Source organism: Hyla sarda, chromosome 1 (assembly GCF_029499605.1).
Source record: "Hyla sarda isolate aHylSar1 chromosome 1, aHylSar1.hap1, whole genome shotgun sequence".
Taxonomy (NCBI): domain Eukaryota; kingdom Metazoa; phylum Chordata; class Amphibia; order Anura; family Hylidae; genus Hyla; species Hyla sarda.
The window spans coordinates 615,154,443-615,171,437 of NC_079189.1; the positions used below are offsets into that span (position 1 = coordinate 615,154,443).

Below are 16,995 nucleotides of genomic sequence, written 5' to 3' on the forward strand. Positions count from 1 at the left end.
GCCATCCACAAGTCCTTGTGTCCATTGATTAGCCTTTGCTGAGGCTACATTGTCCCAAACAATCTCTGCCGTGGCCTTAGGGAGCCCTAGAACTGGCCGCAGCAAGTCCTTAGCTCTGATGAGCTTGTAAACAGTCTTAGGCTTCCACAAGTCGGGCTTGAATCCCTCCAGATGGTGTTCCCCTATGAACCGGACAACATCCCCATAGTACCAGGGAGTGTTCCAGTTGTAAGGGATGGAGCTGTCCCACTTGTCCCAGCCGACCCTCTTCCAGTGGGGCAGGAGAAACAGGCGGGACATGGACCTGCCTGCGGAGCCTTTCTTTTCGACCAAAGTCCTCTGCATGCTGACACATGCAAAAGAAGCCCTCAGCAGGGTGGGGATATCGGGGACTCCCTTCCCATCCTTGCTGGGCTCCTTGTACATTACAGTCCGTTTTACTCCGTCCATTTTGCCCCAGATGAAGCGAAACACAGTCCGGGTGATGGCCCTGCAAACGGTGGCAAGGAGGGGCCAGGCCTGTGCGGTGTACTGTAGCACAGGCAAAACTTCACTCTGCAAGACAAGTGTGTTGCCCTCAATCGAGAGCTGTCTGGTGCTCCAAAGTGCAATCTTTGAGTTCATTTTATCCAGTCGGTCTTGCCAGGACTTGAGAGCTGCACCTTCCTTCCCAAACCAGACACCGAGGATTTTAATGAAGTCTGGTTTAACAGTAAAGGGGAAGGGGGCGGAAGAAGCCGGGTGCCATTCCCCGAAGAGCATAGCTTCCTAATTCCTGCAGTTGACTTTCGCCCCCGAAGCTCTGCCGAAGTCCTTGCAGGTCTGGACAAGTGCAGTCACTGAATTCCGATCAGCGCAGAAGACGGTCACGCCGTCCATGTAGAGCGAGCACTTGACCTCGTAGCGATCTGGTCCCGGTACGGTGATCCCTTTGATCGCTTCATTCTTCTGGATAGAGTCCGCAAAGAGCTCTATAACACAAACAAAAAGAAGAGGTGAAAGAGGGCAGCCTTGTCTGACCCCAGAAAGTACAGGAAAGGGGTCAGTCTTCCAGCCGTTCACCAGCACTGTGCTGCAAATGTCAAGATACATCAGGTTAACATACGAGCAAAACATCCTTCCCATACCCAGCTTGCGCAAAGCCCTGCCCATGAAAGCGTGAGAGACACGATCAAACGCCTTCTCCTGATCCAGACTGACCAGGGCGGCGTGGGCACGACGGTCCTGGATGTAATGGACCGTGTCTCTCACAAGGCTGTCGGCAATCCTGCGACCGGGAATGCAGCAGGTCTGGTCCGGGTGGACGATCTGCCCGATGACAGACTTCAGCCTGTTGGCCAGCACCTTGACGAGGATCTTGTAGTCCACGTTCAAGAGAGAGATGGGACGCCAGTTTTTCAGGTCACATCTCCCCCCCTTCCGCTTATACAAGATCATGATCGTCCCTTCCCTCAACGACGGAGGCATTCTGCCCCCCACCACCATCTCCTCTTACACCTCCAACAGGTCCGGACAGATCAGGTCCCCCAGCACTACATAGAGCTCGGCCGGGAGACCGTCACTGCCCGGAGTCCTGCCGGGCTTAAAGCATTTAGCGGCAGAGAGCAGCTCCCCCACCGTCAAGGGATCGTCCATGGCCGCGGCACATGCGGGATCAACAACGTTAGTGATACCTGACAGGAACCTCTCGGTGTCTTTGGGTCGGATGTCTTTGGGGCGTAGAGATTGCGGTACTAGTCTGCGACGACCCCCATCACCTCCTCCTTGCCCTTCCGCATGTGTCCAGTCTCATCTCTCAGTTCTGTCAGGGGCGTGTGGCCGGCTTGGAGCTTCCTGAAAAAGAGTTACACTTCTCACCCTTTTCCACGTTCTCCACCTTGGCATGAAAGATGATTCGCTTGGATTCCTCCTCAAAGTGCCTTTTCAGGCTCTTTTTTGTCTCCTCCAGCTCCTCTCTGATGTCCCAGCCGCACCGGAGCAGGTCTTGCAGCTCTCGCTGCAGCCTCCTGAAGTCCCACTTCTTCTCACACGCCTGTTGTCTGCTTTTTGCCTGTAAGAAACAGCGAAATTCGACTTTAATATACTCCTACCAATCGCTTGTACAGTTGAAGAAACATTTATTATTTCGCCACACAATGTAAGAGTCTCTAAGTTCCTCCAGGAGCTCCCTCTGTGCCAACAGGGCACAATTCAACTTCCAGGAGCCAGGGCTAGATGGGAAACCATGGCCCACAACCCCCTGAAATCGAATGGCCCTGTGGTCAGAGAAGAAGCAGGGGACCATAGAATGCTTAACCTGTTTTACCATTCTAGACATGAATATGAAGTCTATCCGAGAACGGAGTGAGCCATCGAGGAGGCTCCATGTATAATTTACGGAGCCTTTCCCAATGGACCCAACAGCGGTTGGGTCCAGTCTGGCAGATGTGCTGGAACTGCGCCTGTCCGCTTCAATGATGCAGTTGAAATCCCCACCCAACAATACTGCCCTAGTGGTTGCGAGCTGGGTCCGCAGGGTCTGGAAAACATCCAGGGGACCACCCCCGTCAGGAGAGGCGTACTCACTGATGAGCCGTATTGGCTCCCCCGCCCAGGAGCCATCTGCGACAAGAAGTCTGCCACAGATGAGCTCCCAGACGGAGTCGAGTGTAAAAATACCTCCCCTAACGAGGATGGCCACCCCTGCAGACCTGTTGTCGCCCCCACCAGACCAGTAGGAGGGGCTGTGGGACCACTGCCTGGCCAGATGGTTGTAGGACCTAGAAGAGGGCAAAGCACATTCCTGCAACATATACACATCACACATCTGAGAAGCTAAAGAAGGAAAGCACAGTCTGAGGTCTAATCCTATCTCTAATACTCCTCACATTAATGCTAAAGATGTTGAGATTAGCCATGGGAAATAAAAAGAAGGATAGTGCAGACGATACTAGTTACCTCTCCGGTAGGGCGGATCCTCCTCACTGATGTCTATCAGCTTCCGTTGATTCATTTGCTGCAACAGATGCCCATGTTCTTTTCCTCTGAGGGCAGTCCTGGTAGGTATGGGCTGCTTGTTTGCAAAGGTTGCAGGTCTTGATCTGAGGGCAGTCCTTGGTCAAATGTCCTGTCACTCTACAGAACCTGCAGGCATCTTCCTTGCAGTCCTTATTCTCATGGCCCTTTTTGCCACATCGCCTGCAGGACTGCGGCATGTCAGCGTAGAAAATCAGGCTGGAAGAGTTCCCCAAAGAAAAAGACTGGGGCAGGTGTTGGACCTTGTTCAAGAGTCCTTGTTCAGGCGCACAATCACGGACCACTTGCCAGTCCAAAAACCATTTCCGTCCAGGATGTGGGTGGAATCCTTCACCACAGTACAGAAACGCTTCAGGAAGGTAGTGATGTTGGGTCCTGGGATGTGTGGGTTCCTCATTGAAACTGTAATCCTCCTCTCTTCCCTCTGCATGGGACAGTTCCCAACAAAGCGGGCAAAGGGGGAGTCCGGCCTCGCAGATTTCACCATATCCCAGTAACGTTTACAGATTCCAATGGAAGCAAAGGTAACGTAAAACATTCCAGTGAAAAAGGACTGGATGCTTATGGTTTCCGATTTGGAGAATCCCTGTTCCAGGACCCTCTTCTTCCCAAAAATATCCTGGCTCATGTCGGGAATCCTCCTGTCGACTTCCTTCAGCTTGAGCATGACGGTCTGCCTCATCCAAGGCTCCAGGGTTGGAAAACCTTGGCGGGGCTGGGAGCCGGCTTCTTGCCCAGGAACCGATGGGGGAGCCACTCCAGAAGCCTGGGGAGCATCAGGAGAAGAGTATCCAGGCTGGGTCTCCTTAGCCAAAGCCATTGTAAATCCAAAAGAAGGGTCAAAATCCAAAAGCAGGGTCGAAATCCAAAAGCAGGGTCGAAATCCAAAAGCAGGATCGAAATCCAAAAGCAAGCGCAGAATCCTGAAGAAAATCCAACTAGGTAAAGAAAGTGGCCGGAGCTATGCAAATTCCTCCACCGATTTCCCCAGCAGTTGTAATCCAACAGGAAAGGTCGAAGATAAATAAAATCCTCGGCAGGAAAAGCTTGATGTTGAAAGCAGATGATCCTCAAAAGAAGCTTGAAGACCAGGATCTCCTGCCAGGAAAGTGTCTCTCTCCAAGATTTTTACGATATGAAGAGAAACTTGAGCATAGTACAGGGGATAAGGGATTGATCACACTTGGATAGGGGATAAGATGTCTAAGCGCCGGAGTACCCCTTTAAAAACCCTGCCGGGAGATTTAAAAATTTAAGTAAAAACACTCCATACAATGCGGAGGAGCACAGCATGCCGCCCACTCCCCTGCTTAATAAGTGCTGATCACATCGGGTCTCAAAAGTGAGACCAGGTGCGATCAATCCCTTATTCCCCGATAACAGATATTATAAACCAGGTGCAAATGATGACATTAAAGGTTCATCCGTCTGCCATAGACTTCAATGTTAAATTTATCATATCCGTTTCTAATCCGTTATTTTTGACAGGAGAGAAATTACTGCATGCGCCGACTTTTCCCCTCGTTAAAAAAAAATAAACAGAACGGTGATAAAGGATTGTAAAAAAAAAAAATCTCATTGACATTAATGGGAATATTTTACAGCCGTTTGCAACCCGTTTAAAAATTATCAAACGCATTCATAACGGGCATGAATTTACGGGGGCAGACAGCTGTGTGAACGAGCCCTTTGGTGTTAGCCCAAAAGTCCGCCTGCAGAGCCGTATACAATGGCATCCAGGGGAGGTGAGGAACCTACTGGCCGCACACATCTCCCCTGGACCGCCAGGAGGGACACCCAGAAGGGACCGCACCCTGGCTAATCCTAGTGATGAACAACACCTATAAGGTGGCACAGTGATCCTAAGCCAAACAAATAAATAAGTGAGTGTGCTGCTGGGAATGCTGGGACATTATACAGTAATGGAGGGGTCTGGTGATGACTGGAGAGGTGACACTGCTGGGACATTATACAGTAATGGAGGGGTCTGGTGATGACTGGAGAGGTGACACTGCTGGGAATGCTGGGACATTATATAGTAATGGAGGGGTCTGGTGATGACTGGAGAGGTGACACTGCTGGGAATGCTGGGACATTATACAGTAATGGAGGGGTCTGGTGATGACTGGAGAGGTGACCCTGCTGGGACAATATACAGTAATGGAGGGGTCTGGTGATGACTGGAGAGGTGACACTGCTGGGACATTATACAGTAATGGAGGGGTCTGGTGATGACTGGGGAGGTGACACTGCTGAACATTATATAGTAATGGAGGGGTCTGGTGATGACTGGAGAGGTGACACTGCTGGACATTATACAGTAATGGAGGGGTCTGGTGATGACTGGAGAGGTGACACTGCTGGACATTATACAGTAATGGAGGGGTCTGGTGATGACTGGAGAGGTGACACTGCTGGGACATTATACAGTAATGGAGGGGTCTGGTGATGGCTGGAGAGGTGACACTGCTGGGACATTATACAGTAATGGGGGGGTCTGGTGATGACTGGAGAGGTGACACTGCTGGGACATTATACAGTAATGGAGGGGTCTGGTGATGACTGGAGAGGTGACACTGCTGGGACATTATACAGTAATGGAGGGGTCTGGTGATGACTAGAGAGGTGACACTGCTGGGACATTATACAGTAATGGAGGGGTCTGGTGATGACTGGAGAGGTGACACTGCTGGGACATTATACAGTAATGGAGGGGTCTGGTGATGACTGGAGAGGTGACACTGCTGGGATATTATACAGTAATGGGGGGGTCTGGTGATGACTAGAGAAGTGACACTGCTGGGACATTATACAGTAATGGAGGGGTCTGGTGATGACTGGAGAGGTGACACTGCTGGGACATTATACAGTAATGGAGGGGTCTGGTGATGACTGGAGAGGTGACACTGCTGGGACATTATACAGTAATGGAGGGGTCTGGTGATGACTGGACAGGTGACACTGCTGGGACATTATAAAGTAATGGAGGGGTCTGGTGATGACTGGAGAGGTGACACTGCTGGGACATTATACAGTAATGGAGGGGTCTGGTGATGACTGGAGAGGTGACACTGCTGGGACATTATACAGAAATGGAGGGGTCTGGTGATGACTGGAGAGGTGACACTGCTGGGACATTATACAGTAATGGAGGGGTCTGGTGATGACTGGACAGGTGACACTGCTGGGACATTATAAAGTAATGGAGGGGTCTGGTGATGACTGGAGAGGTGACACTGCTGGGACATTATACAGTAATGGAGGGGTCTGGTGATGACTGGAGAGGTGACACTGCTGGGACATTATACAGAAATGGAGGGGTCTGGTGATGACTGGAGAGGTGACACTGCTGGGACATTATATAGTAATGGAGGGGTCTGGTGATGACTGGAGAGGTGACCCTGCTGGGACATTATACAGAAATGGAGGGGTCTGGTGATTACTGGAGAGGTGACACTGCTGGGACATTATACAGTAATGGAGGGGTCTGGTGATGACTGGAGAGGCTACACTGCTGGGACATTATATAGTAATGGAGGGGTCTGGTGATGACTGGAGAGGTGACACTGCTGGGACATTATACAGTAATGGAGGGGTCTGGTGATGACTGGAGAGGTGACACTGCTGGGACATTATATAGTAATGGAGGGGTCTGGTGATGACTGGAGAGGTGACACTGCTGGGAATGCTGGGACATTATACAGTAATGGAGGGGTCTGGTGATGACTGGACAGGTGACACTGCTGGGACATTATAAAGTAATGGAGGGGTCTGGTGATGACTGGAGAGATGACACTGCTGGGAATGCTGGGACATTATACAGTAATGGAGGGGTCTGGTGATGACTGGAGAGGTGACACTGCTGGGACATTATACAGTAATGGAGGGGTCTGGTGATGACTGGAGAGGTGACACTGCTGGGACATTATACAGAAATGGAGGGGTCTGGTGATGACTGGAGAGGTGACACTGCTGGGACATTATATAGTAATGGAGGGGTCTGGTGATGACTGGAGAGGTGACCCTGCTGGGACATTATACAGAAATGGAGGGGTCTGGTGATGACTGGAGAGGTGACACTGCTGGGACATTATACAGTAATGGAGGGGTCTGGTGATGACTGGAGAGGTGACCCTGCTGGGACATTATACAGTAATGGAGGGGTCTGGTGATGACTGGAGAGGTGACACTGCTGGGACATTATACAGTAATGGAGGGGTCTGGTGATGACTGGAGAGGTGACCCTGCTGGGACATTATACCGTAATGGAGGGGTCTGGTGATGACTGGAGAGGTGACACTGCTGGGAATGCTGGGACATTATACAGTAATGGAGGGGTCTGGTGATGACTGGAGAGGCTACACTGCTGGGACATTATATAGTAATGGAGGGGTCTGGTGATGACTGGAGAGGTGACACTGCTGGGACATTATACAGTAATGGAGGGGTCTGGTGATGACTGGAGAGGTGACACTGCTGGGACATTATACAGTAATGGAGGGGTCTGGTGATGACTGGAGAGGTGACACTGCTGGGACATTATATAGTAATGGAGGGGTCTGGTGATGACTGGAGAGGTGACACTGCTGGGAATGCTGGGACATTATACAGTAATGGAGGGGTCTGGTGATGACTGGAGAGGTGACACTGCTGGGAATGCTGGGACATTATACAGTAACACCACTGGAGGGGTCGGGGTGATGACTGTATCATTATGTGTCAGGTTCCTATAAGGTGTCAGGACGTGGCGGTCTTTTTCTCCATGGAGGAGTGGGAGTATGTAGAAGGACACAAGGATCAGTACAAGGATCAGGTGATGATGGAGGATCAGCAGCCCCTGACATCACCAGGTAATAGACATGACTATATACACACGTTCTCTCATTATTTGTATGTAAAGAATGAATTCAGTCTCTGTATGTGTTTCCTACAGTCAGATCCAGTAAGAGAACAGCATCAGAGAGGTGTCCCCGTCCTCTTGATGAGCAGAATATGGAGGTCACTACTACAGGGAAAAATCTGATCTATCTTAATACTATAGACATAAAGGAAGAAGAAGAGACGGATGTGAGCAGTGATGAGCAGTATATAGAGGATATTCCTACAGAAAGAGATCTGATCTATATTAATGCTACAGACATAAAGGAAGAAGAAGAGACAGATGTGAGCAGTGATGAGCATTATAAGGAGGACATTACTACAGGGAAAGATCTGAACAATATTAATACTACAGATATAAAGGAAGAAGAAGAGACAGATGTGAACGGTGATGAGCAGTATAAGGAGGACATTCCTAAAGGGAAAGATCTGATCTATATTAATGCTCCAGACATAATAGTAAAAGTAGAAGAGACAGATGTGAGCGGTGATGAGCAGTATAAGGAGAACATTGCTACTGGTAACCACCCAGGTAAGTAGTGACCACTAAATACAGAGAAGTGTCGCAGATTTTATTCAGTAACAGGCTACAATAATATTTTTGGGAAATAGTGGTGTTACTAGAAGCTCTGGGACAGCGCACTGAGCTAACCGGCAATAGTTTTCTCCCGTTTTCGCCGCCGCAATCAACATTGGCGATGTCCGGTATTAGCTGTGGGTCCTGGTTGCTGATAGCAACCGACACCTGCGGTTATGAAGAGCGCTCAGCCCCTGAGCACGCTTCACATATCGGGAGCCGACGCAGGATGTAATTATACGTCCGGCGTCGTTAAGGGGTTAAGTCCCTTTATTTTGCCCTATGATATGGAAAAGTGGATAGGGAATAAGTAATTTTTTCACTACAGAACTCCTATAACTCTCTAGGATCCTTATCACCTCTATGTAGTCCCTGATAGAATTCCTGATCACCTCCAGTGGTTTATACTCCTCATATTACAATAATACATGAGAGAGTCTGCAATACTCTGGATCCTACTTATATCCTCTAGTGTTTCCCAACCTTTTTTGGCCCTGGGCACTCTGCAAAAAAAAATCACGAGCCACCCCTACCGAAGTTTATGAGCCAAAAAAAAGGGAAAAAGGCTGCAATGCACAATATCCAATATATTTATCTGTGGGTATGTAGTTTAAAGTGCTGCTTTATACAGCAACTCACATGTGACGTCTTCTCTGATCAGCATCGTTCTCTGTTCTTCTCCGTCTGGTCCGGACCGTCCTGACCATTTCTTCCAGCCACATTTCTTCACCGATAAACCTGCAAAACAAACCTATTAGGCTCCGCACTTTACCAGCATCAGCCTCCAGATTCCCCTTTTACAAGTAAGGAGGAATGCAGGGGCGTATAGGTGTAAAGGGGTAACAGAGGGGTGCAGAAAGGTGTAAGTGGGAGACAGGTGTGTAGAGCAGTGTACATGGGTAACAGAAGGGTGTAGAGGGGTGACAGAGGGGTGTACATGGGTGGCAGAAGGGTGTAGATGAGTGTACATGGGTGACAGAGGAGTGTAGAGGAGTGTACATGGGTGACAGAGGGGTGTAGAGGAGTGTACATGAGTGACAGAGGGGTGTAGAGGAGTCTACATGGGTGGCAGAAGGGTGTAGAGGAGTGTACATGGGTGACAGGGGTGTAGAGGAGTGTACATGGGTGACATAGGGGTGTAGATGGGTGACAGAGGGGTGTAGAAGAGTGTAGATGGGTAACAGAGGGGTGTAGATGGATGACAGAGGGGTGTAGAAGAGTGTAGATGGGTGACAGAGGGGTGTAGATGGATGACAGAGGGGTGTAGAAGAGTGTAGATGGGTGACAGAGGGGTGTACATGGGTGACAGAGGGGTGTACATGGGTGGCAGAGGGGTGTAGATGGATGACAGAGGGGTGTACATGGGTGACAGGGGTGTAGAAGAGTGTAGATGGGTGACAGAGGGGTGTACATGGGTGACGGGGTGTTTGGGGTGACAAGGTGGTAACGGGTGGACAGGAGTGACAAAGGGACAGAGGGGTGAACATGGGTGACAAGGATGTGGTCAGAGGGGTGACAATGGGGGGTGCATAGGGGTGACGGGGATGGACAGGAATGACAGAGGGATGGATAGGGGGATGGCCAAGGTGGACATGGATGACAGGATGGTGGACATGGGAGACGGGGTCAGAGGGGTGGACAAGGGTGACAAAGGGACAGAGGGGTGAATGGAGGGGTGGACATAGGTGAAAGAGGTGTAGACTGGGGGGTGGTCAAAGGGGTGCATTAGCACGGCAAAGATCAGTGTTATAAGCGGTCGATTGCTCAAGCCTGGGTTTCAGTATTGGAGCAATCAATCGCAGATCGGACGCAACAGAGGCAGATAAGAGACCCTCCTGCTGGGTCCTAGCTGATTGGGACATCACGATTTCACCGCAATGGTCCCGATCAGCCCGACTGAGCTGCCGGGAAGCTTTCACTTTCATTTTAGAAATGCCGATCAACTTTGAATGCTGCATCTAAAGGGTTAATAGCACACGGCACAGCGATCGGAGCCGCAAGCTATTAGCCCAGTGTCCCGGCTGTCATTAGCCGCTGGGACCGACCCGGTATGATGTTTGGTCACAGCATGACCCCGCGTTATATACTGGGACCGGGTGCAGGGTGTATAGGTACGCCCTGCGTCCTTAAAGGGGAACTCTCCTGGAAACCTTTTTTTTTTTTTTTTAAATTAACTGGTGCCAGAAAGTTAAACAGATGTGTAAATGACTTCTATTAAAAAATCTTAATCCTTCTAATACATTTTATGGGCTGTATACTACAGAGGAAATGCTTTTCTTTTTGGATTTCTCTGATGTCACGACCACAGTGCTCTCTGCTGACCTCTGCTGTCTATTTTTGGAACTGTCCAGAGCAGGAGAAAATCCCCATAGCAAACATATGCTGCTCTGGACAGTTCCTAAAATGGACAGCAGAGGTCAGCAGAGAGCACTGTGGTCGTGACATCAGAGAAATCCAAAAAGAAAAGCATTTCCTCTGTAGTATACAGCCCATAAAATGTATTAGAAGGATTAAGATTTTTAATAGAAGTCATTTACACATCTGTTTAACTTTCTGGCACCAGTTCATTTAAAAAAAAAAAGTTTTCCACGGGAGTACCCATTAAGGACCCGGGGTTTTTCCATTTTTGCATTTTCGTTTTTTCCTCTTTACCATTAAAAAATCATAACTCTTTCAATTTTGCACCTAAAAATCCATATTATGGCTTATTTTTTGTGCCATCAATTCTACTTTCCAGTGACATCAGTCGTTTTACCCAAAAATCTACAGCGAAATGGAAAAAAATCATTGTGCGACAAAATTGAAAAAAAAACCGCTATTTTATAACTTTTGGGGGCTTCCGTTTCTACGTAGTACATTTTTCGGTAAAAATTACACCTTATCATTATTCTGTAGGTCCATACGATTAAGATGATCCCCTACTTATATAGGTGATTTTGTCGCACTTCTGGAAAAAATCATAACTACATGCAGGAAAATGTATATGTTTAAAATTGTCATCTTCTGACCCCTATAACTTTTTTAGTTTTCTGCATATGGGGCGGTATGAGGGCAAATTTTTTGCGCCATGATCTGAAGTTTTTATCGGTACCATTTTTGTATTGATTGGACTTTTTGATCACTTTTTATTATTTTTTTCATGGTATAAAAAGTGACCAAAAATACACTATTTTGGGCTTTGGAACTTTTTTTGCGCGTACGCCATTGACCGTATGATTAAATTAATGATATATTTTTATAATTTGGACATTTCTGCACACTGCAATACCACATCATGTTTGTTTACACAAATTTTTTTTTTTTTATGGGAAAAGGGGGGTGATTCTTACTTTTAATAGGGAAGGGGTTAAATGATCTTTATAAACTTTTTTTTTTACACTTTTTTTTTTGCAGTGTTATAGCTCCCTCTAGTGGCTATTGCACTGCACATACCGATATCATACACAGATCATTGCCGTGCATTAGCACGGCAAAGATCAGTGTTATCAGCGGTCGATTGCTCAAGCCTGGATTCCAGGCTTGGAGCAATCAATCGCCGATCGTACGCAAGAGAGGCAGATAAGAGACCCTCCTGCTGCGTCCTAGCTGATCGGGACATCGCGATTTCACCGCGATGGTCCCGATCAGCCCGACTGAGCTGCCGGGAAGCTTTCACTTTAATTTTAGACACGCCGATCAACTTTGAACACTGCATTTAAAGGGTTAATAGCACACGGCACAACAATTGGAGTTGCAAGCTATTAGCCTAGGGTCCCGGCTGTCATTAGCCGCCGGGACCGACCCGGTATAACGCGCGTTCACAGCGTGACCCCGCGTTATATACCGGGACCAGGTGCAGGGCGTACAGGTACGCCCTGCGTCATTAAGAGGTTAAAGCAGAACTCTAGGATAGCAAAACTTATCCCCCATCCACAGGATAGGCATAAGTTTTAGATCGCGAGGGGTCCGACCGCTGAGCCAAGTGTTCCAGTACTCCCATGGACTGTCAGGGCTCCCAGCAGTCGGACCCCCTGTGATCCTGTGGATAGGGAATACGTTTTGCTATCTGGAGTACTTCTTTAAATAAAGCCGTTGGCTGTCCAGACATGCTTAGAGTTGAAGTTTTGCAACATCTGGAGGACTGCAGTTTGAAGACCACTGCACAAAGACCTTGATTTACCTTTCAGGGACAGTGTAGATCCTCTGGAGAAGGCAGACAGACCTTTGGTTGTCCAGCGTATGCTGGGAGTTGAAGTTTTGCAACATCTGGAGGGCCACAGTTTGACACCACTGTTGTATGGCTGCTCCGCTATCATAGTATATCTTATTTAAAAATTAAAGGGGTACTCCGCCCCTAGACATCTTATCCCCTATCCAAAGGATAGGGGATAAGATGTCAGATCGCCGGGATCCTGCTGCTGGGGACCCTGGGGATCGCTGCTGCAGCACCTCGCTGTCATTACTACACAGAGCGAGATAGCTCTGCACGTAATGACGGGCAATACAGGGGCCGGAGCATCGTTACGTCATGGCTCCGCCCTCGTGATGTCACAGCCCGCCCCCGTCAATGCAAGTCTATGGGAGGGGGCGTGGTGGTCGTCACGCCTCCTGCCATAGACTTGCATTAAGGGGACGGGCCGTGATGTCATGAGGGTCGGAGCCATGACGTCACGCTGCTCCGGCCCCTGTATCGCCCGTCATTACGTGCAGAGCGAACTCACTCTGTGCAGTAATGATGGCGGGGGGTCCCCAGCAGCGGGACCGCGGCGATCTGACATCTTATCCCCTATCCTTTGGATAGGGGATAAGATGCCAGGGGCGGAGTACCCCTTTAAGGGTGGTTTTACAATGTACTATTGCTTACAAAAGCAAAAATTATAATTTCCTGGGTCGGTAAGGGGTTAAGGTTTATACTCCATAATAAAAATAAAATCTGTTTTGTTTTACGGCAGATTCTTCCACCAAGAGATCAGAGGAGAATCTTATATCTTCAGATTATAAAGCAGATGATGATATCACACAAGATACATATGAAGAACATTCCATTATCCCAGATACACCCTCAGCCCTTCACAGCCAAGATCTGTCATCTCATCCTTATATACAGGTCCTGTCTTCTCAGTCATCACAGGATGTTAAGAAAATGAATAATAGAAGTGTTGAGCATCAAAAAGCTCTCATAGGGGAGAAGCTATTTCCATGTTCAGAATGTGGGAAATGTTTTACTAAGAAATCACATCTTGTTCAGCATCAAAGAACTCACACAGGGGAGAAGCCATTTTCTTGTTCAGAATGTGGGAAATGTTTTACTGAAAAATCAAGCCTTGTTGGTCATCAAAAAATTCACACAGGGGAGAAGCCATTTTCATGCTCCGAATGTGGGAAATGTTTTACTAATAAATCAGAACTTGTTAAGCATCAAAGAACTCACACAGGGGAAAAGCCATTTTCATGTTCAGAATGTGGGAAATGTTTTACTCAAAAATCAAGCCTTCTTGATCATCTAAAAACTCACACAGGGGAGAAGCCATTTTCATGCACGGAATGTGAGAAATGTTTTGCTAACAAATCACATCTTGTTAGACATCAAAAAACTCACACAGGGGCAGGGGAGAAGCGATTTTTTTGTTCAGAATGTGGCAAATGTTTTACTTTTAAATCAGGTCTTGTTGTACATCAGAGAACTCACACAGGAGAGAAGCCATTTTCATGTTTAGAATGTGGGAAATGTTTTACTGTGAAATGGAGTCTTGTTCAACATCAAAGAACTCACACAGGAGAGAAGCCATTTTCATGTGCTGAATGTGGAAAATGTTTTACTAATAAATCTAGTCTTGTTCAACATCAAGGAACCCACACAGGAGAGAAGCCATTTTCATGTTCAGAATGTGGAAAATGTTATGCTCAGAAATCAGATCTTGTTACACATCAAAGAACTCACACAGGGGAGAAGCCATTTTTATGTGCAGGGTGTGGGAAATGTTTTGCTAAGAAATCAAATCTTGTTCAACATCAAAGAACTCACACAGGGGAGAAGCCATTTCCATGGGCTGAATGTGGGAAATGTTTTAATAGCAAATCACATCTTGTTCAACATAACAGAACTCACATGGGGGAAAGCCATTTTCATGTTCTGAATGTAGGAAATGTTTGAGAAAGCAACACTTATACCATGTACATAGGATATCTGACATTTATACATATATCATATACTGCATCTCCAAACTTGTTACCAATTGTTAATAAAAGTTTTCTTTCTTATATGATTTATTATTCTTATATTCATCTCCGCACACTGGACTTATAATAAATGTAATATTGTCCCTGACGTTGTATATAGGGAATGTAACGCGTCAGTGTTGTCCCCGCCCCCTTCTCATTATGATTATAGAGACTTTAATTCAAGGCATCAGACAGGATCCGCGCGTCTCCCTTGAAGATCGTCTCTTCTGAACATAAGACGCTGCAGATACTTTTATTTATCACAAACCCTAGACCAGCGTTTCCCGTCCTGACGTCTATTTTTGGTCTCAGATCATAAAATCCATTTTTCTATATGAGAAGTCGTCAATATGTCAGCGTCCCCCGGGTTCAGTAAACATCGGTGTAATTCTTTTCCTTTTCTTTGTCCTCCCCGGGGTATAAAATCCCTAGAGATCTGATCACATCTGGTACAAGATCTCTTTACTTCACACTTTGCGCCATTATTACACGGATTGAAGACCCAGTTACACGCTCGTAAATTCCCATATATGTCGTGGATTGGAAGGAAAAAGGTTCTTAAATCTTATATTTACCAATAATATTTTATATTTTTACAGTCCGTCCCTATCATAGTACGGAATTGTTATTTTTCTTCTATCCGATGGTTATTTAGTAATTTTGTTATGATTCAGAAGAGACCACGTGTCCCGTATAGACGCTCACCCTGAAGACATTAGACGGCGGTTTTGTGTTTCCGGATTTACACACTTATTATAAAGCTTTTCCTTCGTCTGGATTATTAGAGCTCGTTCGCTCTTCTTTTTCTCATCCTCCCCTTTATATTCCTCCTCAGTCCGTCCTTCTATTGGGCCCATTTTGTGGCCCCCGCACTCCTCCTCATGTGGATATGGAATTCTCCTCAGTCCGTCCTTCTATTGGGCCCATTTTGTGGCCCCCGCACTCCTCCTCATGTGGATATGGAATTCTCCTCAGTCCCTCCTTCTATAGGGCCCATTTTGTGGCCCCCGCACTCCTCCTCATGTGGATATCAGGTAGAGGAAAGGAAAACAACTGGGTGTTCAGGTACGTGCCGCGGAAACAATGAAACATCCATTCAGGATAAAAGTCTTTATTGAGCCAAATCAGACGCATTTCGAGGCATCCGCCTCTTTGTCATTGAACAGTGGCTTGTATCCTACATAAACACTTGAGTTCTATTTAAAACAGTAAAAAAAACTTGAACGGGTCAGAAAAAGGGACCGCCCCATGTGAACAGCGCACAGTGGTGACATGCATAAGATTACGTTTGTGGGGGTGACATAATAAAATGGGTCGGAACAGTCAGCATATATATATGTATATACGTGTATCTGGACAAATACTTGTCGGAGTTCCCGGGAGCAGTTGGTTTTATAAATTGTAATGTTCCCACTGCGTCCAGTTAGTGCTCGGCGATATGACCAAAAATTAGTATCACGGTATTTTTCTAAAGTATTACGGTATTTCACAGTATTTTATTTTTTTTACATTGAGACTTGCATTGAGGTGTTGTAGCGGAACTAAATGGGCTTTTGGAACTAAATGATCTGAACACTGGGGCAGTGGAGTACCCTTTTAAATAGATGTAACAAACAACCCGACAGCCTCCAGCTGTTGCAAAACTACAACTCCCAGCATGTTGGACTATATAGTAGTGTATAGTATAGGTGTTAGGATTCGGCAATCTGGATGTGGATCCTCTGTGTCAGAGAGGGATTGGCGTGGACCGTGTCGGTGGACCGGTTCTAGGGTTGCTACTGGTATTCACCAGAGCCCGCCACAAAGCGGGATGGTCTTGCTGCGGCGGTAGCAACCAGGTCGTATCCACCGGCAACGGCTCAACCTCGCTGACTGCTGAGAAGGCGTGGGACAGAAGGACTAGGCAGAGGCAAGGTCAGACGTAGCAGAAGGTCAGGGCAGGCGGCAAGGTTCGTAGTCAATAGCAACAGCAAGAGGTCAGGTACACTGGTAAGGCAAACACTAAACGCTTTCTCTGGCACAAAGGCAACAAGATCCGGCAAGGAAGTGCAGGGGAAGTGAGGTTATATAGACAGGGAGCAGGTGGAAGCTAATTAGACTGATTGGGCCAGGCACCAATCATTGGTGCACTGGCCCTTTAAATCTTAGAGAGCTGGCGCGCGCGCGCCCTAAGGAGTGGAGCCGCGCGCGCCAGGACGTGACAGCCGGGGATCGGGACAGGTGAGTGACTTGGGATGCGATTCGCGAGCGGGCGCGTCCCGCTATGCGAATCGCATCCCCGCTGGCAGAGTCAGTGCAGCGCTCCTGGTCAGCTGGTCTGACAG

At 47.6% G+C, this 16,995-nt stretch overlaps 1 protein-coding gene across 1 annotated transcript in view; it reads left to right on the forward strand.

Moving 5' to 3' along the window:
* Positions 1 to 14,680, forward strand: part of LOC130309281 (oocyte zinc finger protein XlCOF7.1-like) — a 50,721-nt gene extending 36,041 nt beyond the window's left edge. Inside the window, exons 8-10 of the mRNA XM_056552315.1 lie at positions 7,739 to 7,865; positions 7,949 to 8,425; positions 13,402 to 14,680. Coding sequence (XP_056408290.1) covers positions 7,739 to 7,865; positions 7,949 to 8,425; positions 13,402 to 14,603 — 1,806 coding nt within the window. The 3' untranslated portion in view covers positions 14,604 to 14,680. The remainder of the gene's footprint in view (positions 1 to 7,738; positions 7,866 to 7,948; positions 8,426 to 13,401) is intronic.
* The last annotated feature ends 2,315 nt before the right edge of the window (positions 14,681 to 16,995 follow it).